The sequence below is a fragment of the Lepus europaeus genome, chromosome 7 (genome assembly GCF_033115175.1).
Source record: "Lepus europaeus isolate LE1 chromosome 7, mLepTim1.pri, whole genome shotgun sequence".
In the NCBI taxonomy this organism is placed as follows: domain Eukaryota; kingdom Metazoa; phylum Chordata; class Mammalia; order Lagomorpha; family Leporidae; genus Lepus; species Lepus europaeus.
This window is the reverse complement of record NC_084833.1, coordinates 32,384,538-32,411,192: the sequence shown is the minus strand read 5'-3', so window position 1 is coordinate 32,411,192 and position 26,655 is coordinate 32,384,538. Positions and strand designations below refer to the sequence as shown.

The following is a 26,655-nucleotide window of genomic DNA, read 5'->3' as shown; positions in this document are numbered from 1 at the left end:
ACCCACTGGGCCACAATGTTCATCCCTCATCTTTTACTTTCAGTTTTGGACCTTGGCTACAATTTTAAGACAAAGAAGAATCCCATCTGTTCTGTTATAAAATAAAGCCAGATATTTGATAAAATCTAAAAATTAGTAACTTAAATATTGGGGGAAAAAAGTTCATTACTAAAGACACTAATATCAAGTTGATGAAGGAAACCAATACCTGACTCCCAAAATTCAAAACGATCTCAGTAAAACTGATGCAACTAGCCAGATGAATGCTATTACATAGGGGAGTTCATTAAGTGAAAATATACCATAACATAGATAAATAGATAGATAACCTGGTTATTTTCTTTAAGCATCTTAAATTCTGCTTCAATTTCAGTATTAGCTTGAATTTGTTGCTGAAGTAACTGCTGCATATGTTGGAAAGAAATGATGATACCCTTCAAAAATATATATAAACATGGTATTACCAATTTTTAGAAATTGTAAGACAGTGGAATGTTTCTAAAGCATTCTCCAAATATATTTTCTAGTTTCTTAATCCCTTATATTTTAATTTCAATACCTTGAACTAACAGTGTACAATTTAATTATCTAAAATGATTTTTATTACATGATTTCCTACAAAGTTAGTTGTAAACTTAAAGTTAGTGTTTAAACTTACTGTTTAAACTAATTGATAATTACTTGAAATGGACTGTGGATCCAAAGACACTATTCAAAAACTTTTGTTGGCTTGGTCATCTCCATAATAAATGTGTCTCTTCTAAACTGTTCGAGGGCTATAATATTATAAATCATAACACAAATATTATAAAATATCATAATGAACACAGGGGTAGGGATCTCTTTCCTGGCAAGAACAATTTGTATTTTATAACATCATTCATGAGCCATACAAAATTATCAACTTAAAAATTAGCCTGCTATAGATTTATTGAATTTCTAGTCCCACCTGCAGTTGCCTTGGCAAGGCCAAACCTAGTGATTCCTTGGGCCTTAAACAGCCTGTGTGCTGAATGATCCCTAACCCTGGGAATGTCATGGCATTCATTCAAAACCAAAAGGTGGAAAACCAGAGGAGAAAAAATAAACAAATGGATGTTTCTTTCACATTTTTAAATATAAGAATCATAAGTAGCAAATAGATTCAAATGGGAACATAATGTCCTGAGAAAGCATGCATTAAGTATACATACATTTCACTATTACCTGCTAGGGGACCACTGGTCTACACTATCAAGGGAAAAATGATGATTTATATTTTAATGTGGATATATTTGAATATATTTAATGTGGATACATTTGATATATATTAAAAAGGTGTGCATGTACTATTCATTATACATTAACTGAGTGCATACTATATGCTATGCATTAACCTAGACATGTTTCCATTTATTATTTAATTGGTTTATTTTGCACACTGTATCTGATCTTTTAAATATTTATTGGCTTCAAAACATGATTGCTTACCTGTTTTTCTTCTTGAATGTAGGTAATCTCTTCATTAATCTTCTTATTTAATTCTAATTCCTTTAAAAGTTTAAATAATTTTAAGGTTATGATACAAAATTTAGCAAACTCTACATTAAATTCAGTGCATAACAAATTTAGGAGCATCATGATCTACTGATCAGAGTACCCACATCTGGGGTTGAAACAGTGACCCCAGTGAATTGAAGAAGGTATTAGAAACCCAATATAGGCTGTTGTAAACTATAAATGTTAAAAACTACAAATTTCTCTTCTCCAAAGCCGTTCTGGATACACTATTATAACACAACACTATCTGAAACCATATTAAGTGGAAGTAAAAGGGTTATAAATTTTATTGTCCTAATGGCATGCTAATGCCAAAAATTATCTGATTTTAAAAACCAGAGTCATAATACCTTAGTTTTTTATTATGAATATTAAGCTTAAAAAGAAAGAATACTGTGTGCTATACTACTGAAGTTGACATACATTTTATTAAAAATACTGGTTTTATAAACTTGAATACAGTTAATCAAATACCATGTTCAGTCGTTCTTCCAGTTCTTCAAACTTTTGCTCTTTAATTGTTAGGTTGATCTTTTCTTCTTCCATCTTATATTGACATGTGACCTTGGACTTTATCAAGTCTGAGGATACTCTTTTAAGTTCCTTAACAGAAAAAAAAAATTTCAGAAAATTCAGTACACATATTTCATCATGGGAAGGCAATATCATCTTTTCTTTTTAAAGATGTACTTATTTATTTGAAAGGCAGAGTTAGAGAGAGGCAGAGGCAGAGAGAGAGAGAGAAAGAAAGGTCCTCCATCCACTGGTTCACTTCCCAAGTGGCTGCAACAGCAGGAGCTGGGCCAATCCAAAGCCAGGCGCCAGAAGCTTTCACCGGGTCTCCCATGCAGGTGCAGAAGCCCAAACACTTGGGCTACCTTCCACTGCTTACCCAGGACACAGCAGAGAGCTGGATCAGAAGTGGAGCAGCCAGGACTTGAACTGGTGCCCAAATGGGGTGCCGGCAATGCAGGCAGAGGCTTTACCCACTATGCCACAATGCCGGCCCCAGCAATATCATCTTTATGTATAAATATAATTTGCTGTATTTCATACATCAAGATGATAATATTTGTTCATCAAGGCCTGTTTTTCCTGGTTCCCTTGCAAGATTATCCAATGTAGGAATGCAATCTGTGGCTATGGAACAGGCAAGACCCTGGATCTTAAAAAGAGCGTGGTAACTAAAAGAAATAAAAAAATCAAAAGTAGAATATTTTTACTCGTTACTTATTCAACCAACATCTTCTGAGATATGATGATAATAAAGGATAGTCAACTCCCACATGCATTAGCATCCAGGAAGAAAAGATTATGTAAGGAATAATTATAATGTGATGCATACTATCTGAGTATTATAGGAATGTATACAAAACATAAAGAAGGAAATAGTTTGATTAAGGGCATTAAAAGGGATTTTCTCAGGGATATGTGTTCATTACAGCAGTTGAGATACTCTTGGAGCACTCACAGCCCATACTGGAGTGCCTGGGTTTGAGTCCTGGTTCTTCTCAAACCCACTTCCTACTAATGTGTACCTGGGAGCCAGCAGGTGATAACTCAAATATTTGGGTTCCTGCCACTCACATGGGACACCTGGATTGAGATCCTAGCTCCAATCTGGCCTATCCTGGCTTTTGCAGGCATTTGAGGTATGAGAGTGGATGGGAGATCTCTGTCTACCTTTCAAATAAATTTTAAAAATAAAAAAGGAATTACTCATAAAGGTAGTATCTGAACTAAGTCTTTAAAGATAAATTCACAAAGTGGGCCAAAAAGGGGGTAAATATTCCTTACAAAAGGTTCCATACACATAAAGGCAAAGAAACATGAAAGAGCACATTATTGTTCAAGAAAATCAGATATGAGTGAAGCTAATATACCATCAAAGGAGGAGAGGTAAAATTTTGGTAGTTGTAGCTAGAAATCTGATAGGATACAAACACTGAGAGAGATTTGTATACCAAGCTAAGGAGTTTTAATTTTATCCTATAAAGAGGAATTAACTGCTGCTGGATTTTGAGTAGGAAAATGACACAAAATTAGCATTTTACAAAAATGGCAGTGCTATGGATTAAGGGATTTAAAAGGGATTTAAAGGGATTTAAAAGAAGTCTTCACTTGTAAGGTTACAAGTCCACTGAGTTTAGCAGATAGCATTCAGACACATTAAAGTCCTGAATTAAGTTCTGAATTGGTGTGCAACTGACTGTACTGCTGTTCTGTATGTATGTTGTCTCTACTAAATGTCAATGATCTGATTCTTACAGTACTGATGATACAACACCTGAATTCCCATTGTATTGATCAGAACTCTAGAGAGCCCACTGCCCACCAGAGATGCCCAAAATGCCAGACTCTGCTATGGGATGAACCTATCTTAGATACTGGACAATGGATCAGAACCCAGTATTACCAAGAAGGACTATTACAAATCCATCTGGGAGACCCTGGTAGTAACTTTCAGCTTCTATTGGCAACAACAATAGCACTGAAGCAGTAGCAGCATCCACTACAGTCAACAGTGATGATACAGGCTGTAGTACATTATTCAGCAATGGATGTTGTTTGTTTGTTTAATTATAAATACCAGTCATTACTTGGAAGAGAGAGGAACTGAGTTTTTTTAAAGGTTTACTTTTATTTATTTGAAGAGTTGGAGGGAGAGAGAGAGAAGGAAGGAAGGAGAGAGAGAGAAACTTCCATCCACTGGTTCACTCCTCAAATGGACACAATGACTTGGGGCTGGATCAGGACGAAGCCAGGAGCCTGGAACTTCCTCCAGGTCTCCCATGTGGGTGCAGGGGCTCAAGGATTTGAGCTATCATCCACTGCTTTCCAAGGCCCATTAGAAGGAAGCTGGATTGGAAATGGAGCAGCAGGGACTTAATCCAGCATCCATATGGGATGCTGGCATCACAGGTAGTAGCTTAATCCCCTCTGCCACAACCCAGACCCTGTATGTTGGTTTTTGTCTTTTTTTTTTTTTTGACAGGCAGAGTGGACAGTGAGAGAGAGAGATAGAGAGAAAGGTCTTCCTTTTTGCCGTTGGTTCACCCTCCAATGGCTGCCACGGTTGGCGCGCTGCGGCCAGCGCACCGTGCTGATCCGATGGCAGGAGCCAGGTACTTCTCCTGGTCTCCCATGGGGTGCAGGGCCCAAGCACTTGGGCCATCCTCCACTGCACTCCCTGGCCACAGCAGAGAGCTGGCCTGGAAGAGGGGCAACCGGGACAGGATCGGTGCCCCAACCGGGACTAGAACCCGGTGTGCCAGCGCCGCAAGACGGAGGATTAGCCTAGTGAGCTGCGGCACCGGCCTGTATGTTGGTTTTAACCTATGGTGGTGGGTCCTGTACAGACTCCCTTGTTTTTAAACTATTTTCAAGTCTGAGATGGCCATATCCTTCCAAAACATTTCTCTGCTTACTAAATCAGCCTGTTATTAAAAATCAGGACTAATACTTCAATTTCTGAAGGTTTTAAGAATAATGTCAACAATTCTTGAGTAGAAAAAAAGTTTTTGAAACATTAGATCTGTAAGAGCACAATTTTTATCTTTATTGTATTCACTATAATTTTCCATTTTTCCTTAAAAAACCCACATTTCTTATGCAGTTTTCAAAACAGTATTTAAAGCTATAGAAGTAGGTTCACTTAGAGAGTTATCAGAGGATAGAAGATGAAAAAGACTGAATCTTAAGGAACTCCAACAGTCACAGGTTAGAGAAACAACTAGTATAGAGGACTAAGAAGTAGTCAAAAGAAACCCAAGAGCAGGGCATCTAGGAAGCTGAAAGAGAAGCCCCCAGGAAACGGGCTGCCAGCACCTCCAGAGTTGCACATTTAACTCTTTTAGTCACCTAGACAGAAACTCACCCAAATCTATCTTAACCTTAAGTTCAAAATCTGGAAGAGGATTCACTGGTCTTAGCTCACATACCAACTTTAGATATGTGTACTACATAAAATGACCACTAAAGTAATGTGGGTCAAGAGACACAGCTCTGTTCTCAGGAAAGCAGGCAGACAAATTAATATCTATGTCTAGCACAAAGAGAACATCAGCATGTACCACAGTAATTAAAGTTTCAATGAAGGAGGTAGGCCTTGAGCAGGATACATAAGAATAAATATTACACTGACTATTCTCTTTGTGTCCCTTCTGATTCATTTTATATTCTTTCTCTACCACATTGATCTGTGCCCTATGTGGCTGATCTCTGTGGGTACAGAAAATCCCCTAGCCTCTCTGACTCCCTGTTGGGTGCACTCTGTAGGAGATGGTAGCAGATCAAGTAGACTAGGAAGAGAAAGAAACGGTATTATTTCTCCAGCTCTGTCCCTATCTGACCATAACTGGGCAATGGCTCTGTGCCATCATGAAGGCTCACCTCGACTTTTGAGCTTTCTTCTATACCTACAGCTGCAGTTCTCCCCAGCTTCCAGGATCTGGTTCATTCCCCTGCCCTTCCAGGTATAGGAGTGGTTCATCATCCCCACACTACTGTTATCCTCTGCATGCTTCACCATCCCTTGTTGGCTCCCCTTAACTCTATCCACAACTATGTAAACACCTTTTTCATTAAGATTTTCTCAGCCACCCATTTCAGTGTGCCATCTGTTTCCTGCTCCAACTCTATTTAATACAAATAAATTGACAGAAGGTATTTTACATGTGGAGAGGGGATATGGAGAAAAGTAAAAATGTGGAAAGAACTAAAAATTAATCTAATGGCAACAAAGATTTAGGTTTAAATAGAATGGAAGATACCTGTCAGGAAGCAATAGGAAATGATGCTGAATATGTAAAATGGGCCAAGCCCTGGAACTCTGGAAAGCCAATTAAAAGAAGTTTGGGGCCAGTGCCGTGGCTCAATAGGCTAATCCTCTGCCTGTGGCACCGGCACACTGGGTTCTAGTCCCGGTTGGGGCGCCGGATTCTGTCCCTATAGCCCCTCTTCCAGGCCAGCTCTCTGCTGTGGCCCAGGAATGCAGTGGAGGATGGCCCAAGTGCTTGGGCCCTGCACCCCATGGGAGACCAGGAGAAGCACCTGGCTCCTGCCATCGGATCAGTGTGGTGTGCCGGCTGCAGCATGCTGGCCGCGGCAGCCATTGGAGGGTGAACCAACGGCAAAAGGAAGACCTTTCTCTCTGTTTCTCTCTATATATCCACTCTGCCTGTCCAAAAAAAAAAAAAAAAAAAAAAGAAGTTTGGATGGGAAGCAGACTCATAGAATGACAATTGCTTTAAGTAACACTCTGACCTCAGAATCAGCCCTTAAGGCATTCAGATGTGGCTGAAAAGCACATGAGAGCATTTCAGGCATGGAAAACTAACACACTGTGGCAAAAAAATATCCTGCATGAAGGATCTCTGTGAGTGAGACCCCAGTGGAAAGAAGGGGCCATCAAAGAAGGAGGTAGTTTTCTCTGAAGGGAAGAGAGAACTTCTACTTTGCTCACAGTCTTGTCTAAATACTGACGGAGTCTGTGGTCACAAAAGGCTTCCATAGCCTTGACAGCTCATGATAACAGCCTCGAGTGATCACTGACATCATAAATAAGAGTGTTAATTGTTAAATTAACAACAGAAATCACTGTGCACCTACTCCTCATGTTGGACCTCTGTACTATGAGAACTGTACTATGAGAATTAACTGCAAAACTTGTTCTCAAAATGCACTTTATACTCTGTGTGTGTTTGAAAATTGTTGAAATCCTTACTTAGTATAGAGGTGGTCTTCTGTATATAAAGTTAATTAAAAATGAACCTTAATGAAGAATGGGATGAGAGAGGGAGTAGGAGGTGGGACAGGAGTGGGGGTGGGAGGATGAGTATGGGGGGAAGAATCCCTATATTCCTAAAGTTGTACCTATGAAATCTGCATTCATTAAATAAGCTTTTTCTTAAAAAAAAAAAAAAAAGCTTAGGGCATAGCCTTTGAGGCATAGTCACCTGTGATCACAGCATCACATATGGGCACCAGTTCAAGTCCACGTCTTGTATTAGAATACCTGTGTTTGACCTCTAGTGCTGTCGTAGATCCTGATGCAGTCCCTGGGAAACAGTATGGATGGCTCATGTAATTACCTACTTACCTGACACCCCCATGGAAAACCTTGATTATTATATTACTGCAAGCATTTGGGTAGTGAGCCAGCAGATGGCAGCGCTTTTGTGTTCTCTCTGGCCCTCTCCCTCTGCTTCTCAAATAAATATTAAAAAATATTTTTAACTAGACAATGTAACACTGGCTGAGATTATTGTACAGTATTAATCCAGGCATGAAATCAGTGCATATACTACTGAAAAGGGGAAAATATAAAATATGCAACATTCTAAAAGAGAATATAATAGACTGAACAAAGTAGATGAAGAAAAAAGATAATTCAGATTACTCTAGAGGTTTTAAAAAAAGATAATTGAGACTATTCTAGGAAAAGCTAGAAGAAATAAAAAAGCATACCAAAAAATGTGAAAGACAAACATCAAAATGAAAAGGAAGTAGAAACTCTGTTTTCCTGATTACTGAGATGAAAAAAATGCATTTAAGACTACATAGGAACAAGCATTTAGCCAAATGTAGGCTGTTTTCTCTAGAAGGAAGTAATATATAAATCTCAGCTCTAGTTGCTTATAGTTTATGGAGTAAAAGGAAGAAAGGGTGTCACCGTCATCTAGCTAGTTCCTGTGACATTGGAGCTTTGAACCTTAAAGGGTTTTAAACAGGGAATGAAAGAATTTTAAGGATTAGAGAGCCTGCATCTGTGGAGGGGAAAGTTCTTGGAGTCAGAAGCTCTGGCTGACAGTTTCTTGGCTACAAAAGAAAAAGATAGGAAAATGAAGAAATTAGGGACCACAATGAAGATGAAAATGAACAAGTGAGGGGCAACGATTTCCCAACCTTCTTCTCCGGTTAACAGCTTTTCACATCAACCAGTCTTTTTTTTTTTTTTTTTTTTTTTTTGACAGGCAGAGATAGTGAGAGAGAGAGAGTTTTTTTCAGTTGGTTCACCCCACAAATGGCTGCAACAGCCAGCGCGTTGCGGCCGACATGCTGCGCCAATTCAAAGCCAGGAGCCAGGCGCTTCCTCCTGGTCTCCCATGCGGGTGCAGGGCCCAAGCACTTGGGCCATCCTCCACTTCCTTCTCGGGCCACAGCAGAGAGCTGGACTGGCAGAGGAGCAACCAGGACAGAATCTGGCACCCCAACCAGGACAGGAACCCAGGGTGCCAGCGCCCCTGCGGCGCTGGCCCAACCATTCTTGATACAGGGATTGTCAATCTACTTAGATCAACTCCCTGAAGGCAACTTTCATCTTCATTTCTCCTTGGCATGTCCCAGTATGATTTAATTTGCAGGAAAATGCAAAAGAAAGGAGGACAGAGGCTCATTTAACAAACATCTGTGGAGTTCCCACATGGGTAAAAATGGAGTTCATAATTGGACTAAGAGTTGCTTTTTTTATTTTGACAGGCAGAGTGGACAGTGAGAGAGACAGAGAGAAAGGTCTTCCTTTTTGCCGTTGGTTCACCCTACAATGGCCGCTGTGGCCGGCGCACCGCGCTGATCTGAAGCCAGGAGCCAGGTGCTTATCCTGGTCTCCCATGGGGTGCAGAGCCCAGGTACTTGGGCCATCCTCCACTGCACTCCCGGGCCATAGCAGAGAGCTGGCCTGGAAGAGGGGCAACTGGGACAGTATCAGGTACCCCAGCTGGGATTAGAACCCGGTATGCCAGTGTCGCAGGCGGAAGATTAGCCTATTGAGCCGCGGCGCCGGCCAAGAGTTGCTTTTAAGAAATGGAATTAGGATTGGGGGCAAGTTGCGGTATAGGAAGAGAGCATACTGATAGCTCGGGAAGAGACATTTTAATAAAAGTGGAGATACTGCAGGTTCAGGGAAGAAACAGCAGAGGAAACTCTTCTGGAACTAGTGATTCACAGTGGACCTGCGTGGAGAGCGTGGGAGCCCAAGTTCAGGACACCAGTGGCAGACTCAACACACCAGTGCTGGAACGCGAGGTGAGCCGAACCTCCATAGCCCGAGACACCAGCGGGAAAGTGGAAAGAGGAGACTAGAGGGAATGAGGCTTGAAACTCTGTGGGGAAAAGTTCACCAGGCTAACTAGAAGAGAGAGAGGAAAAAAAAAGTGACCGGTACGGACATGAGTTTCTCTCTCTTCGCTCACCCTTCAAAGGCGAGCAAGACAAAGAGCAGGCGCCATTTTGGACATACGTCATAAGCAGGGCAACCTCAGGTCTGCACCAGCCCTGAGCCTAGCAGAAAAACCTGACTCTGGGGGGAGGGGTGAAATAACAGGAGATTAGGATCTAACTTGGCAACCCAGTGGGAGACTGCAGGAGAATTGGAGCCCACACCGAGGGCAGCAGAGATTCCCTGTGTGGTCCTTGGGAAAGAGCTTCCAATCTCTGGCTCCTGTGGGTATATCATTCGCCTGCTAACTGCCTCCAATTACGTTCAGCTGTGCGGAATTACTTCCCTTTTGAATTAAAAAAAAAAAAAAAGAATGAAAGAGAGATTTACCACGCCTAACCTGGGAGTGTCACCTTTGGCACACCCTCAACCCTGAGGAACCAAACACAGCTCTCAATCCACACTCATCTCAAGCCTCTAAGGCTCCACCGAAAGCAGACAGTACACTTAACCTAGAGCCATAGTATAACAAGAAAAAACACCACAGTGAAGAAACCAAGTATCTCCAACATGCCAAACAACAAACGCAAAAACCGAGGTAACAAGAACAAGGAAGACACTATGACGCCCCCAAATGGAAAAGACACCCCAATTCAAGATTATGAAGATGATGAGATCGAAGAAATGCAAGAAGCGGTCTCAAAAAATTGATAAGAACATTAAGAAGTTCTCAAAAACAAATTCTTGAACTACAGAAATCCTTAATGGACAAGATAGAAAATCTCTCTCGTGAAAATGAAATATTAAGGAGGAATCAAATGAAATGAAACAACTAGTAGAACAAGAAACTGTGATAGTGACGACAAATCATAATGAAATGAAGAATTCAACAGATCAAATGGCAAACACATTAGAGAGCCTTAAAAACAGAATGGGCGAAGCAGAAGAGAGAATATCAGACTTAGAAGACAGAGAACAGGAAAGGAAACAGGCAAACCAAAGAAAAGAAGAGGAAATTGTAAATCTAAAAAATATTGTTGGGAATCTACAGGATACTATTAAAAAAACTAACATTCGGGTTCTAGGAGTTCCTGAAGGCATGGAGAGGGAGAAAGGATTAGAAGGCATTTTCAGTGAGATACTAGCAGAAAATTTCCCAGGTTTGGAGAAGGACAGAGGCATCTTAGTACAGGAAGCTCATAGAACCCCTAATAAACAAGACCAAAAGAGATCCTCAGCACAACATGTTGTAATCAAACTCACCACAGTGAAGCATAAAGAAAAAATTCTAAAATGTGTAAGAGAGAAACGTCAGATTACTCTCAGAGGATCTCCAATTAGACTCACAGCAGACTTCTCATCAAAAACCCTACAAGCTAGAAGGGAATGGCGAGGCATAGCCCAGGTACTAAGAGAGAAAAACTGCCAGCCCAGAATATTATATCCTGCAAAGCTCTCATTTGTGAATGAAGGTGAAATTAAGACTTTTCATAGCAAACAGAAATTAAAAGAATTTGTCGCCACTCATCCAGCCCTGCAAAACATGCTTAAAGATGTGTTACACACAGAAACATGGTCATCAATATGAAAGAAGGTAAAGGAAGGAAACCTCACACCAAAAGATCACAGGAAGCTCAATTTCTCTTTAACATAGAATTAAAATCTGATTCTCTGTTAAAGCAATGTGTTAAAGTAATCTATTATGTTCTCTTGATGTCTGTTAAATTCTAATTGTTCAAAAACAGCTGAATTTTTATTAAGAGCTATGGGTTATTTAAATATGTGCTTATTTTCAAAGATTTGAATAATCACCTTGTAACAATGATCAAATTTGGTCAATGTTATGTCATGATTTTAAGGAATTTTATTTCAACCAGATTTTGGATTTTGAGCCTTCTTGGCATTCTTGACAGGCATTCAAAAAATCAAACTTTCAAACAATCTGGACTCTAAAATTTCCAGTAAATCTTGGACTTTGGTTTTTCCAGTTTGGGCCCAACTGAAAAAATTTAAGGACCTAAGTCTCTCATCTTATAGAGACACCAACTAATCAGGCTATTTGGATTATATTAGAAGTACTGTCAAGATGTGACGTGGTACTAAATTTTAAGTTTCTATAATGGAAAATGCTATTAATACAAATGTTTGAGAATTAAAAAGTCTAATGATCTTGTGTTACTAGACATGATAGTTATCTTAATGAGAAAGCCCCAGAGGCCTAAAGGGTTAAATATTTGTAAAATCCTACAGGTGCTTTCAAAAATACTGTGAAGTAAGCAAGTGCCTCTTGTTGGTTGATGAGTTTATAATTTTAAACATGGCGACTTAAAGTCTTTTGTCATCCATAGTTATATATGATGTGCTGCTCATAAAACTAAAGCATTGTTGGTTCTGTGTTTAGCTGTCCTCCTATAGGTTCCTATGGACTTTTTCCAGCCACTTCTACTGTATTCAGTACTTTGGGATGGCTCTGTAAACAGATGAAGCCAATAATGTATTAACAGTACCAACTGAGAGAAAGTATGGTTAACTGAGGTTACTGAAAACAAAAAGCAATTCAAATCAATTGGCAATTTACAAAAAGAGTTTAAAGACTTGAAAAGCTATTATTAAAATTGCTATATTGGTCTATTTTAGGTTATATGTGTGTATATATTGTATGTCCACATGGGAAAATTTTATTAAGAGTTTTATTTTAAATGGCTTATAGATAAGATTGTCTATAAATTTAAGCTGCTAAAATTAATCAAAGATACATTTTAATTCTTGTGACCTGAATCTCTGCATCATATGTTTTATACTTGTTGGTAGAAAGAAACTAAAAACATTTTATATGGTTGTGCTTAAGTTTACTGGTTAAACAAACTACACCATGTTAGATATTTAAGAGGTGTTTCCAAATACATGATTCTTAAAATTTCTAGACGGCATTGGACCTTCTGGTAAATGTTTTCTTAAGTTGTTATCTAATGGTTGAAACTGTTTGCTAAGTTTTCATGTGATATTGCTATTGTCAGCAAGCGATCTAGGACTTGCTCCCTCATTTCTCTATTCTAAGCCCAACTTGTTCTTTCATTTCTCTATTCTCCTCAAGGTAGGAAACTAATTCTATTATGAAGGAATCTGTATGACGCACAATTTAATCTTTAGACCTTATAAAAGAGATGGCTAACATTTTTCTGTAATAGCATAGCCAAAATAAGAGCTTAAATTATAATCTCATAGCTAGATTTACTTTGCCATCAGCGAAGTAAACAGTAAGTAGAAAAAACCTCCCTTTCAGACCAAAGGGAAAGAAAGTTTTAAAGTGAGAATATAATTTTCCTCATAGGCATTGTCTACCTTAGAAAAACTACTACAGAACATGCCTGTGGCTATAGACTTGTAGTTCAGGCCACCGCAGATTAGAGATGGGACTTGGGCACTCCCTTGACTTGCATCCTCTGGTCGGCTTTAAGAAAAACCAGGAGGAAAAGAAAGCTAGGCATCAGAAGCAATGGGTGGCAGGCCTATTAATGGCTGATCTGTACAGTGATCTGCCCTCAAGGAGACCCAACAGGCCAGTCCACTGCAGTGGCTTTCAATGTGGTAAGCCTGGGCTTCAGCAGAAGTCAGCTTGAGAAGAGCCCTGGCAGCTCTGCCAAGAGTTGGATCACTGGAAATGGACCTGCCCTGGAGTCAAAGGATGCCCAGGTCAGAGCCACAGATCTTATTGGCTCTAAGCTGAAAAGCCCTTCACTCAGCCCAACTTCCAAAGTGACCACCGCAGCTGAGGAGACGGCCATGTAGGGGCAGCAACATTGCAGGCAGAACTGTAAATTTCTTGTTAGAGATGCCCCCTGCCTTGACCTGGCCAGCTCTCCTCCCAGGCCAGCCAAGTAATGAAAGTCAACAGAGTGCCTTCCCCTAGGAGGTTCACACCTCCCTTAGGATGTACCCCATGTGAAGAGATAGATAGGTCTGGGCCTCTTAACTTACAAGGCATAAAGCCCACCAGATTATTACCAGGCCCCGTCTGTCAGGTTCTATTTGCCTCTCAATCAGAAAACTTAATTGTAGCTTAGACAGCACCTTTCTTAGCTCCTCTAAGAATGACTCTGTCCTTTGTTCTAGGCCCTGTCTAGCGTACTTGGGCCTCATTCCTTTGTAATCATAACCTCTACTCTACCACCAATGGCTCTACTCCCAACCTGTGTGTACTGATGGTCCTCTTCCCCACTTAATGCTGTATAATTGTTCAGAGCTGGTGAATGCCATTCTTAGGATTATTGGTTACTATCCTCACCCTGTCTTTTAGGACCTTGTCTAAATATGATCAGAGTCGGAGAACTTGGAAGGCTTCCATAGCCTTGGTAACTCATGACGACAGCCTAGGGTGGTTACTGGCGCCATAAACTAGAGTGTGAATTTGTTGGGTCAACAACAGGAGCCACTGTGCACTTGCTCCTCATGTGGGATCTCTGTCCTTAATGTGCTGTACATTTTGATTTAATGCTATAACTAGTACTCAAACAGTATGTTTCACTTTGTGTTTCTATGTGGGTGCAAACTGTTGAAATCTTTACTTAATGTATACTAAATTGATCTTCTGTATATAAAGAGAATTGAAAATGAATCTTGATGTGAATGGAAGGGGAGAGGGAGCAGGAGAGGGGAGGGTTGTGGGTGGGAGGGAAGTTATGGGAGGGGGAAGCTATTGTAATCCATAAGCTGTACATTGGAAATTTATATTCATTAAATAAAAGTTTAAAAAAAAAGAAATGGAATTAAATAACACATAGAAGTGTTTAATCCAGTGGTTCTAGAATGTAGTGGGCCATTATATTTACCTGTGGATCTTCAATATATCCTGATGTCTGGCTACAGCTTACAGACATTAAATAATAACGTTGTAGGTGAAGTTCTTGGTATTCTGAGTTCAAGAATCAATGCCTTAGAACATTGCTTAACACCAGAAGATGGTCTATTCATTGTTACTATCATCTTTCACAATTATTTTTAAAACTTTTATTACAAATTAATTATGAATTGTTTTACATTTTTGTATATATTTAATTTTAATAAATTCGTTATTTAAAAAACCATAAAACTGAGACCTATTGTTGTAGCTAAGAAGGCAAAGTTGCTGCATGTAAAACCAGCATCCCATGTCGACAATGGTTCGTGTCTCAGCTGTTCTACTTCTGATCCAGCTCCCTGCTAATGGCCTAGGAAAAGCAGTGGATGATGGCCCAATTACTTGGGCCCCTGCCACCCATGTGGGAGATCCAGCTGAAGCTCCTGGCTCCTGGCTCCTGGCTCCTGGCTCCAGCCTGGCTCAGCCCCAGCTATTGTGGCCATAAGGGGAGTGAACCAGCAGGTAAAAGATGTCTCTCCCTCTCTATGTGAGTCTTTCAAATAAATAAACAAATATTTTTAAAAAGACCACAGAAAGCAAGAGATAGAAAATGTTTTGACCAGATTCATAAGAAAATCAAAATGCACAAATCATTAAGCTGGAGCTACAGTTACTATTCTCAAAAAAAACTTTCATTTATATTTTTCAAATTATAAAAGGCTGCATATGATGAATTCCCCCAAAGTTACAGTGTGCCAGTGATGATTCACCTTCATAGGTAGTAAGATGGTTTCTTATGAAAGGAGAGTTGTATGAATTTTTTTTCAAGGATGAGAGAGTGAAGAATCCAATTGTGACCTATTAACCCTCCAAGTTATAGTAAATCACAAAGTTGAAAATAAAGAGAAATACGAGAATATATATAATGTGTATATATATATGCACATATACATATATATATATACATATACATATATATATATATATTTAAAGTGATCTGCAAGAAGCTCATTGAAAGAGAGAGAGTATAATACAAGAAAGACTATGATACTAGGGCCAGCGCCTGTGGAATCGTGGGTCAAGTCTCCACCTGAGGTGCTGGCATCCCATAAGAGTGCTGGTTTGTGTCCCAGATGCTCCTTTTCTAATCCAGCTCTCTGGTAATGAGCCTAAGAAAGCAGTGGAAGATAGCCCAAGTGCTTGGGACTCTGCATTCATGTGGGAGACCCAGAAGAAGCTCTTGGTTCCTGGCTTGGGATCGGCCCAGCTCTAGCCACTGCAGCCATTTGGGGAGTGAACCTGGGGATGGAACACCTCTATGCCTCTCAAATAAATAAATAAATATTTTTTTTAAAAAAAAAGACTTTGATAAATGAATAACAGAGACCTCAGGAAAGAGTTTTGGAGCAATGAGAGGAAAGAAAATCATCAAGGAGCCAGAGGAATTTATAATCTTGCTAGACCTTTAAAAAGTGAACTATCAGAACAAGACTTTGGTGCAACAGTTAAGATACTGGTTGGGATGCCCTTATCCCATATTGGAAGGTCTAGATTTAAGTCCAAGTTCTTCTTCTGTTCCCAGACTCCTGCTAATGCGCACCATACCATGGGAGGCAACAAGTGATGACTCAAGTATTTGGGTCCCTGCCATCCACATGGGAGACTCAGACTCAGACTGGGTTCTGGCCTGGCCCAGACCATGCTGTTGCAGGGATCTGGCTAGTAAGTCAGTGGATAGGAGATCTCTGTCGGCCTATTTCTGTCTCTCTGCTTCTTAAATAAATAAATAAATAAAGTGAACCATCACATATATCTCATAAATGTAACTTTTTTTTTTTTTTTTTTTTTTTGACAGGCAGAGTGGATAGTGAGAGAGAGAAACAGAGAGAAAGGTCTTCCTTTGCCGTTGGTTCATCCTCCAATGGCTGCCGCGGGCGGCGCACCGCGCTGATCCGAAGCCAGGAGCCAGGTGCTTCTCCTGGTCTCCCATGAAGGTGCAGGGCCCAAGCACTTGGGCCATCCTCCACTGCCTTCCTGGGCCATAGCAGAGAGCTGGCCTGGAAGAGGGGCAACCGGGACAGAATCCGGCGCCCCAACCAGGACTAGAACCCGGTGTGCCGGCGCCGCAAAGTGGAGGATTAGCCTGTTGAGCCACAGCGCTGGCCCTCATTTTGTTTTAAATGCTTATTGTTTTGTACAAAACACAATATCCTATAATGAAAATCACAAATCAGAGTATCAGTTAGTATACTTGGTTATAACTATCAGAAAACAACAACTAAATCACCAAATGAGGAAATTTATTCTCACATAAAAAGCAGCCCAAAGTTAGGTGGGTTTTTGGTTGATTTAGATAGTCTATGTATATTATGAAAGACTACTCATTTCTTTGCTTTCCATTATTAAAATTCTTCTTTCTCAGTAAAATGGGGATAATAAACTTTATTTATTTATTTATTTATTTATTTATTTATTTATTTGACAGATAGAGTTAGACAGTGAGAGAGACAGAAAAGTCTTCCTTCTGTCGTTTCACCCCCCAGATGGCTGCTACGGCCGGCGCTGCCCTGATCCGAAGCCAGGAGCCAGGCGCTTCCTCCTGGTCTCCCATGCGGGTGCAGGACCCAAGGACTTGGGCCATCCTCCACTGCCTTCCCGGGCCACAGCAGAGAGCTGGACTGGAAGAGGAGCAACCGGGACAGAACCGGCGCCCCAACCGGGACTAGAACCCAGGGTACTTCGCCACAGGCAGAGGATTAGCCTAGTGAGCCCCGGCGCCAGCCGATAATAAACTTTAAAAAAGCCCTTCACATTTAATAATCCATGTAACAAGCACTAAGCATCTACTATGTCTTAGACACTGTTTCCTATTTTTTAAAGATTTATTTGTTTCCTATTATTATTATTAAGCTGAGTCCAAGAGATCTTATGATTCTACAACTGCAATAAGATTGCAGAATTATTTTCCCTACATTTAAAATAAAGTGCTCTGAATTCTTAATAAGCGGCATAAATAAGTAATTTTCTTTGTTTAAAGAATTAAATTTGGCCAGCGCCGTGGCTCAACAGGCTAATCCTCTACCTTGCGGCGCCGGCACATGGGGTTCTAGTCCCGGTTGGGGCGCCAGATTCTATCCCGGTTGCTCCTCTTCCAGGCCAGCTCTCTGCTATGGCCCAGGAGTGCAGTGGAGGATGGCCCAAGTGCTTGGGCCCTGCACCTTCATGGGAGACCAGGAGAAGCACCTGGCTCCTGCCTTCAGATCAGCGCAGTGCGCCAGCTGCAGCGGCCATTGGAGGGTGAACCAACGGCAGAAAGGAAAACCTTTCTCTCTCTCTCTCTCACTATCCACTCTGCCTGTCAAAAAAAAAAAAAAAGAATTAAATTCACTCTCTCAAAGCTGATAAAAATGACTTTTCCTGTAGATTATAAACTCCTCCAGAAAGATACAGGTTTCATATGTAGTTTTTATCCTGCAGCAACTTAATAGATGCAGAAATCTAACAGGAAGTAAAAATTGTAATGAACATAAGTAGAAAAGAATAATGAACACACTATGAAGAAAAATGTGACTAAAATAAATAAATGACAAAAATATTTGATGACAGCAGCCAATGTCAACTGGACTACTGTTAAAAACACAATAGTTCATAGCTAGTAAGGTTACTTAGAAATTGATAGGCATTAGTATAGTACAGAGTTTAACTTCCGTTTTTTGTTTTTGTTTTTTTTGTTTGTTTGTTTGTTTTTGGACAGGTAGAGTTACAGACAGTGAGAGAGAGAGACAGAGAGAAAGGTCTTCCTTATGCTGGTTCACTCCCCAAATGGCCGCCACAGCTGGCGCTGCGCCAATCCAAAACCAGGAGCCAGGCACTTCCCTGGTCTCCCATGCAGGTGCAGGGCCCAAGCACCTGGGCCATCCTCCACTGCCCTCCTAGCCACAGCAGAGAGCTGGACTGGAAGAAGAGCAACCGGGACTAGAACCCAGCGCCCATATGGGATGATGGCGCTGCAGGTGGAGGATTAACCAAGTGAGCCACGGTGCCGGCCCCTAACTTCTGTTTTAACAAGCTAGCTTTACTCCAATCACATTAACAACCCTGGTTTAAATGTGAACAGAGTAGTGCAGTTTTACTACCAGTCCTGGAAAAGTAAAGCTTAGATTAGTCATTAGCATAATGTTAACTGTAAAAGAATAGCATATTTTATTGCTAGAAAAAAACTTTAACTGCTATCAACAACTATAAACTGTGAGTTTAAAGTAGGTTAATTCAGATATGAGAATTCACTAAGAAACAACAACCACAGAAATAAGGTAGTATAATAAATCATTGTTCTAGTCCTAGGTCAAATAGTCTTTGAGTTAACATATTCAACAAAAGAACTTACTGATGTCATTATTTCATCCAAGGATAAATATTCAAAAACATGGGATAACAATTAAAATGACTATGTCTGCTAAAGGATGTAAAAATAAATCTAGTTATTTCAGTAACTAATTTAACTTTTAAAAATATTGTGAAATTAATTCAAAGGTAAAATCTGCTAGGGCATCCTGAAGTTTTAATCTTAACTCAGATCTACTGGGTTTCTGACTACTATCTACACCCTATAGTGCAGTATTTAGTTAAACATCATGAGTATTTAAAAGAAATCTCTGTACTTAACCTATTCAATTAAAAAAAAAAGGTCCAGTGATACAGGTTTTGTAACCAAGAGTATAGAATTTAGGCAAAAGGCAGGGAACACTGGAATATGGACAGAGAATCAGAACATCTTGTTTATTTTTCAGAGAATGTTCCAGCTCAATTTATCTTGCAACACTGTACCCAGGGGCAGCCATACAACTACAAACAAGGAGCAGTTAAAGCCACAAGAAACCACTTTGACTAAGCTTAACTTTTCTTATTGTACGAAGTATTAAATTCTCTATCTATGGCAGGAGATTGCTGCCATTTTCTGAACATACAATGGATGAAGAAGCATGGAGATGTATATTGCTTATATTATATGATCAAAAAGGGCCTTTCCCCTCCTCTTTTACTACATCTTAGATATTCCTGTAACACTTGATATAAAAGCCCTAGAAAGGGGCCGGCGCTGTGGCATAGTAGGCTAAGCCTCTACCTGCAGTGCCAGCATCCCATATGGGTGCCAGTTCGTGTCCTTGCTGTTCCTCTTCTAACCCAGCTCTCTGCTTATGGCATGGGAGGGCAGTGGAGGATGGTCCCAGTGCTTGGGATCCTGCACCTGCATGGGAGACCTGGAGGAAGCTCTTGGTTCCTGGCTTTGGATCCCCCAGCTCCGACTGTTGTGGCTATTTGGGAAGTCAATCAGTGGATGGAAGACCTATCTCTTTGTCTCTCCTTCTATAACTCCACCTCTCAAACAAAAAATAAAATCTTAAAAAAAAAAAAAAGCCCAAGAAAACTGCTTTTCTGGGAATACTTTCTCATTGTGTCCTGTACTTGTCACAAGTAAATAAAACTTTCCTCTGAACCACTCCTATTTAACATTAATTATTCAGTGACACCGTAAGCAAACTGGAGGCCCTTTGCCTCTGTTAACAAAGTTGGCTGACACAGATGGGACTGTCTCTAGTCTAGGATCAGGGCATTTGAGAACCAAGAGTGAAGCAATTGGCTGCAGCAGCTCACCTGTGCTTACTCATCACTCTCTGGGAAGGGATTACTCCCTCTCATCAGGATGGGAAATTTCCCTTGGTGTCTGGCACTCCTGACTTGCTGACTCAGAGATCCAAGAGATGAAATGGACACCAGGACCCCTTTCTTTCCTTTTTTTTTTCTTTTAAGATGTCTTTCTTTATTGATTTGAAAGGCAGAGAAGACAGAAAGAGTGAGCGATGGGGAGGAGAGAGAGGAGGGAGATTCTTTCCTTCCTTCCTATAGTTCACTCCTAATGGTCTGCAAGCAATGCCAGTTTTTTGTGCCTGTCTAGTTGGCAAAAAATATCTTTTCCTCATGTATAGTGGGGTGCCACTGCTGGACTTTAGTAAACTTCCTCCAAAGGGCACCAGCCTTATCTCAGTGGTAGGTGCAGTTTTCTGTGCCTTTATGATCTGGCGTTTTGCTTGTCTCAAGATGAAGAAAAAAAATAAAATAAGAAATATGTTTCTGAAAATTCCTTGATGGAGAAAAATAGCTTGAAAGAGAAAATACACTTCCCAACTCTCACTCCCTGATACTATTCCCCTGACTCCATGGCCAACCCTCTATCCACAGGAACAGGAGTAGCTTGGCTTGTAACATAAACATCCCTTCCTGATGACCCAGCATGGGACTTTCTACCTATAAGCCTGGGGTAGGCATGTTTTGCCCTGTCAGGTTCCAGATGGGGAAGAGGGATTGCGAAATATGCATGGGCCATTTACCTCCTCTGACTTGTGTAACTAGAAGGCCCATTTTAAAGGCTTGAGAGCCAACCTTGAGGAATTAGTGCACTGCTAAGGGATATTTTACAACTCATAACCCTACCTGGCAGATATTTGAGCTTTAATGACTACCCTTCTGACAGTGCAGGAAAGTCATCTTTTCTAGCAATGGCTAGGAAGGAAGCTGACAACAGCTGTCAGTTAACCTGCTAACCATGTGTGGAGGCCAGTTGAGGAGCAAGTCTCAGTGATGGCCCCAAATGGCATCCCAATCCAAAGAGCCTACAGAGATTAGAGCATCATAAGAATATGCTGCTAACAGGTAGGAGCAAGCAGGCACCCTGCAAACTGGAACAAGCCAAGAGAGATAACAGCAGGAACCAGGAGAAACCCCTCCACCTTCTCTGAAAAGAAGAGTTCTCCTTCTAGGTAACAAAACAGAAGACTTCTGCATTTTTCTATATTTTTCAACAACTGAAAATGTGGAACTGTTAGAATAAACTAAGTCTTGTAGGAGATATCCTAAAATACATTTCCTTTTTCAATATTTGTTATGAAACTACAGGGAGTTGAAAGAAGAGAAGGGCAGAGATGGAAAACCAGCATATGGCTCACAAAAGTAAGAACTAATAATTTCTTACATCTTTTCTTCTTATATGGTAATTACTTAATCTTAGGAGAATAAATTAAAATCAAAGACCTCTATGAAATGATTTTCCACTGAAAAATGTTTTTTTGAATTTTATAGCCTTGTAAGCTTGTAAGCAATCTGAACTTTCAGTACATTGTCTGTTTCCTAACCATTTTATTCAAAGCTGCTAGTACAGCAAATAAACAGCACATGCTTTGATCTCATTAAATTACAACTTATAGTTCCTAGAGTCATAAATACAATGCCGCTGTCTCCTTCAGCCCTCCTCTTCTGGCACAGGGGTAGTCTGTTTAATATCACTATCTCCTTGAGTGCTCTGACGTTTACTCAGACAAACAGCAGAAGTTATGAATGCAGCTCATAGATAATATCGGGAATTCTTCAGGATTGCTGCAACAGTGAACCCAGCATGCAGAACTGGAATACCTTGCTTTATCTAACAACAAAGCTTGGTCTGCTTCACTTTGCTTAAAACACACACACACACACACACACAAGAAAGAAAGAAAGAAATTCCATGTTATCACAAACCAGTAACTTAACTGCTCTGGACAAAATCATAGAACAGAATAAAAGAAAAATGAAAATTATCTTTGGGAAAATTAACGATTGCAAGTTTTAAATGAGTGATATATCTAATGTCATTAGATTTGATTAGTGTCTGTACAGAAGTCTAAAAATAAAAAGTTGCTCTTAAAGTTAAAAACTAAGCCACATAAAATATAAAAATTAGTATTAGAATGTATAAACTACTAAAAATTGTCCCTTAAATACATTTTAAGTTTTGTTTAAAGATTTTATTTATTAATTTGAGAGTTAGAGTTACAGACAGGGAGAGGGAGAGACAGAAAGGTCTTCCTTCTGTTAGTTCACTCCCCAAATGGCTGCAATGGCCGGAGCTGCACCAACCCGAAGCCAGGAGCCAGGAGCTTCTTCTGGGTTTCCCATGTGGGTGCAGAGGCCCAAGCATTTGGGCCATCTTCTACTGCTTTCCCAGGTCATAGCAGAGAGCTGGATTGGAAGAGGAGCAACTGGGACTAGAACCGGCGCCCATATGGGATGCCAGCGCCGCAAGTGGAGGATTAACCTACTACGCCACAGCACCGGCCCCACATTTTTAAGTTTCTTACCCTTTCTGTTATTCAGATTTCAAAATCTTAAAGGTAATAAAATTCTCTTTACTGTTCCATATATTATTTCCAAAGAACAATTTGGACTCATGGACACTGATAACAATGCTTTCTAAAGTGGCAGAAGTCACAACTGCAAGACATATCTGAACATTTAAGGAAAAAGAAGCAAGTGTTCTCATGAACAATACTATTGCAGTCCTGCATGGAAAGAGATATTTTCCACCCTCTTATTTAAATCTGCCATGGATTTATCTCCATGAATTTACATGAGCCTCATCTAATCTATAGGTCAGAGTCTTAAACTATACATTAGAAATATAATAGCTCATAAAGTTACAATGAAATATTATTTAATGTGAAAAGTTTAATATAGAAATTTATAAAGCATATTTCCATAATAATAAAGAAACTACTTGAATAAAGGCATAATATTTTAATACAACCACCAAATTAATGTGGATAGTAATTACTTAAGTCACTGATAAAATATGAAATTAGTGCACCAAAGGGACATCACTAAAAATGTGCTTATTCACAATTACTGAATTACTATTTATTTATATTTGCATTTGAAGTATATATTAACAACAATAAATAGGCTTTTGAACAATTTTCTGGTTTAGGATTCCAAACATTTTTAAATTGTAATTTTTGCTCTTTATATTAAAAAAGGGAAATTTGGGAGTGAACAAACAGATGGAAACCCACTTAAACCCACTTTCTGTCTGTCTCTCTGCCTTTGAAACAAATTAATTTTTTAAAAGTAATTTTTAGGGGCGAGCTTAGAGGTACACCATATGGATGCTGGCTGCTCCAATTCTAACCCAGTTCCCTAATAACGTGTCTGGGAAAGCAATGGAAAATGGCTAAGTACTTGAGCCCTTGCACCCATGCAATGACCTAGACAGACTTCTAGGCTCTTGGCATCAGCCTGGCTCAACCCTGGTCATTGTGGCCCTTTGGGGAGTGAACCAGCAGATGGAAAGTATCTCTCTCTAGATCTGTGTGTATAGCCACGTGGGTATATGTATCTCCCCTTCTTTGTAACTTTCCCTTTCAAGTAAATATAATAAATCTTTTTTACAAATTAAAATTAGGGACAAGCACTGTGGTGTAGTGGGTAAAGCCCCTGCCTGAAGTGCCCATATGTGCGCTGGTTCGAGTCCTGGCTGCTCCACTTCCGATCCAGCTCTCTTCTATGGCCTGGGAAAACAGTGAAAGATGGACCAAGTGCTTGGGCCCCTGCACGTACGTGCAAGACCCGGAAGAAGTTCCTGGCTCCCAGCTTCAAACTGGCACAGCTCTGGCTGTTGCAGCCATTTGGGGAGTGAACCAACAAAGGAAGACTTTTCTCTCTGTCTCTCCCTCTCACTGTCAGTAACTCTACCTCTCAAATGAATAAATAAAATCTTTAAAAATAAATAAATAAAAAAGACTCTCTCTCTGCCTCTCTGTAACTCTGCCTTTCAAATAAATAAATAAATCTTTTTTAAAAATTAAAATTATACTTTTTTGTCTTTTTAAAGGATTTTTATTTTATTTAAGAGGTAGAGTTACAGAGACAGAGAGACAGAGAGAAAGGTCTTTCATCCGCTGATTCACTCCTCAAATAGCCACAAAAGCTGCAGCTGGGCCGATCTGAAGCCAGGAGCTTCATCCTGGTCTCCCATGCAGGTACAGGGGCCCAAGCACTTGTACCATCTCCTACTCTTTTCCCAGGCCATAGCAGAGAGATAGATAGGAATAAGATGATCTGGGACATGAACAGGCACCCACATGGGAGGCCAGCGCTGCAGGCAAAGGCTTAGCCTTCTACACCACAGTGCTGGCCCCAAAATTATACTTTTAAAAAAAATTTTAAAAAATATATATCTTTACTATTCTAGGATATAACTAAAAAGAAATGTCTTCTGCCCAAGTTATCCCCTTAAGTAGTTTGTTAGACAGATATAAGGCTTTTTTTTTTTTTAAGATTTATTTCATTTGAAAGAGTTACAAAGAGGCATTGGCAGAGAGAGATCTTCCACCTGCAGCTTCACTCCCCAAATGGCCACAACAGCTGGAGCTGTGTAGATTAGAAGCCAGGAGGCAGGGGCATCTTCCGTGTCTCCCATGCGAGTGTGGGGACCCAAGGAGTTGGGCCATCCTCTCCTGCTTTCCCAGGCCATGGCAGAAAGCTGGATTGGAAGAACAGCCAGGACTCAAACCAGCGCTCACATGGGATGCCAGTACTACAGGCAGTGGCTTCACCAGCTATGCCACAGTGCTGGCCAGAAATAAAGTTTTTAAGGGCTAGAAATATATGATGGTCACCACTCATTCTAGTGTTTTGTACTGAGCTATACCTAACCTCTTACTTTCTGATCCCTCAGGTATAAGATAGAATCCAGGTATACAGCACTGTAGCACAGCAGGTTAAGCCACAGCTTGTGACACTCCATTTGAGTCTAATCTGGCAGCTCAGCTTCCAATCTAGTTTCCTGTTAATGTGCCTGAGAAGGCAATGGAAAATGGCTCAGACACTTGGGCCCTTGCCACCCATGTGGAAGACCAGGCTCCTGGCTTTGGCTGGGCCCAACCTTGGTTGTAGGGTGTGAACCAGAGAATAGAAGACCTCTTGCTCTGCTTTTCAAATAAACAAATAAGACTATAATCCAGAGAACATAGCCAATTCATTGGCAGTTATAAAACCAAGGGCCTGCATGTAACAGTAAATAGTATTATAAATATTAATGGTCTTTACACTCTGACTTATTATTCAGAATGCACCTTAATCTTTAATCCTGACTAGCACTGCTTTTCTTGAAATGGTATTCAAAGAAAAAGTAGTGTAATTTCATGACCACAGAAATTGCTTTAAGGTATATGTCATCCATCTAGTAGCACAAAACATACCTTTTCTTTTTTTTTTTTTTTTTTTTTTTGACAGGCAGAGTGGATAGTGAGAGAGAGAGACAGAGAAAAAGGTCTTCCTTTGCGTTGGTTCACCCTCCAATGGCCGCTGCGGCTGGCGTGCTGCGGCCGGCGCATCGCGCTGATCCGAAGCCAGGAGCCAGGTGCTTCTCCTGGTCTCCCATGCGGGTGCAGGGCCCAAGCACTTGGGCCATCCTCCACTGCCTTCCCGGGCCACAGCAGAGAGCTGGGCTGGAAGAGAGGCAACCAAGACAGAATCCAGCGCCCCGACTGGGACTAGAACCTGGTGTGCCGACGCTGCAGGTGGAGGATTAGCCTACTGAGCCGTGGCGCTGGCCAAAACATACCTTTTCAAAACTTATGTCTACGTCTCTGGATTCTTTATAAAATTTTAATTTCAGTAAAATTATAAAACAAATATGTTTTGTTTGGTTTTTAAATTTCACCTCCACATATAAGGGAGAACATGTAGTTCAGCTTATTTCATTCAACATGATGTCCTCCAGGTGTGTCCATTTTTGCTGCAAATGGTAGAATTTTGTTCTTTTATAGCTCAATAATATTCCATTGTGTATATATACATTTTCATTATCCATTCATCTGATGATAGATATCTCAGTTGGTTCCAAATTTCGGCTATTGTGAGCAGTGCTGCTATAACATGGTGGTGCAGGTATCTCTTTGATACATTGTTTTCAAGCCTTTTGGGTATTTACCCAGTTGTGGGATTGCCGGATCATGTGACAAGTCTATTTCTAGTTTTTAAAGAAATTTCCATACTGTTTTCCACAGTGACTGTACTAATTTACATTCCCACCAACAGTGTATAAGTGTTCCCCTTTGTCTACATCCTCGCCAGCATTTAACGCCCTGCATTTGGATTCTAGCCATTCTGACAGGGGTGAGGTGATAACTCACTGTGATTTTGGGTTGCATTCCCTGAGGGCTAGTGATGTTGAATATTTTCTCATACATTTATTGGCCACTTTTATTTCTTCTTTTGAGAACTGTCTACAGAATTCCTTTGCCCATTT

At 40.4% G+C, this 26,655-nt stretch overlaps 1 protein-coding gene across 1 annotated transcript in view; it reads right to left on the bottom strand.

The window, feature by feature from the left end:
• CCDC73 (coiled-coil domain containing 73) overlaps positions 1-26,655 on the bottom strand; it is a 142,819-nt gene that overhangs the window by 33,826 nt on the left and 82,338 nt on the right. The window contains exons 9-11 of the mRNA XM_062196348.1: positions 2,014-2,142; positions 1,471-1,530; positions 330-434 (exon numbers count right to left, since the gene is read on the bottom strand). Coding sequence (XP_062052332.1) covers positions 330-434; positions 1,471-1,530; positions 2,014-2,142 — 294 coding nt within the window. The remainder of the gene's footprint in view (positions 1-329; positions 435-1,470; positions 1,531-2,013; positions 2,143-26,655) is intronic.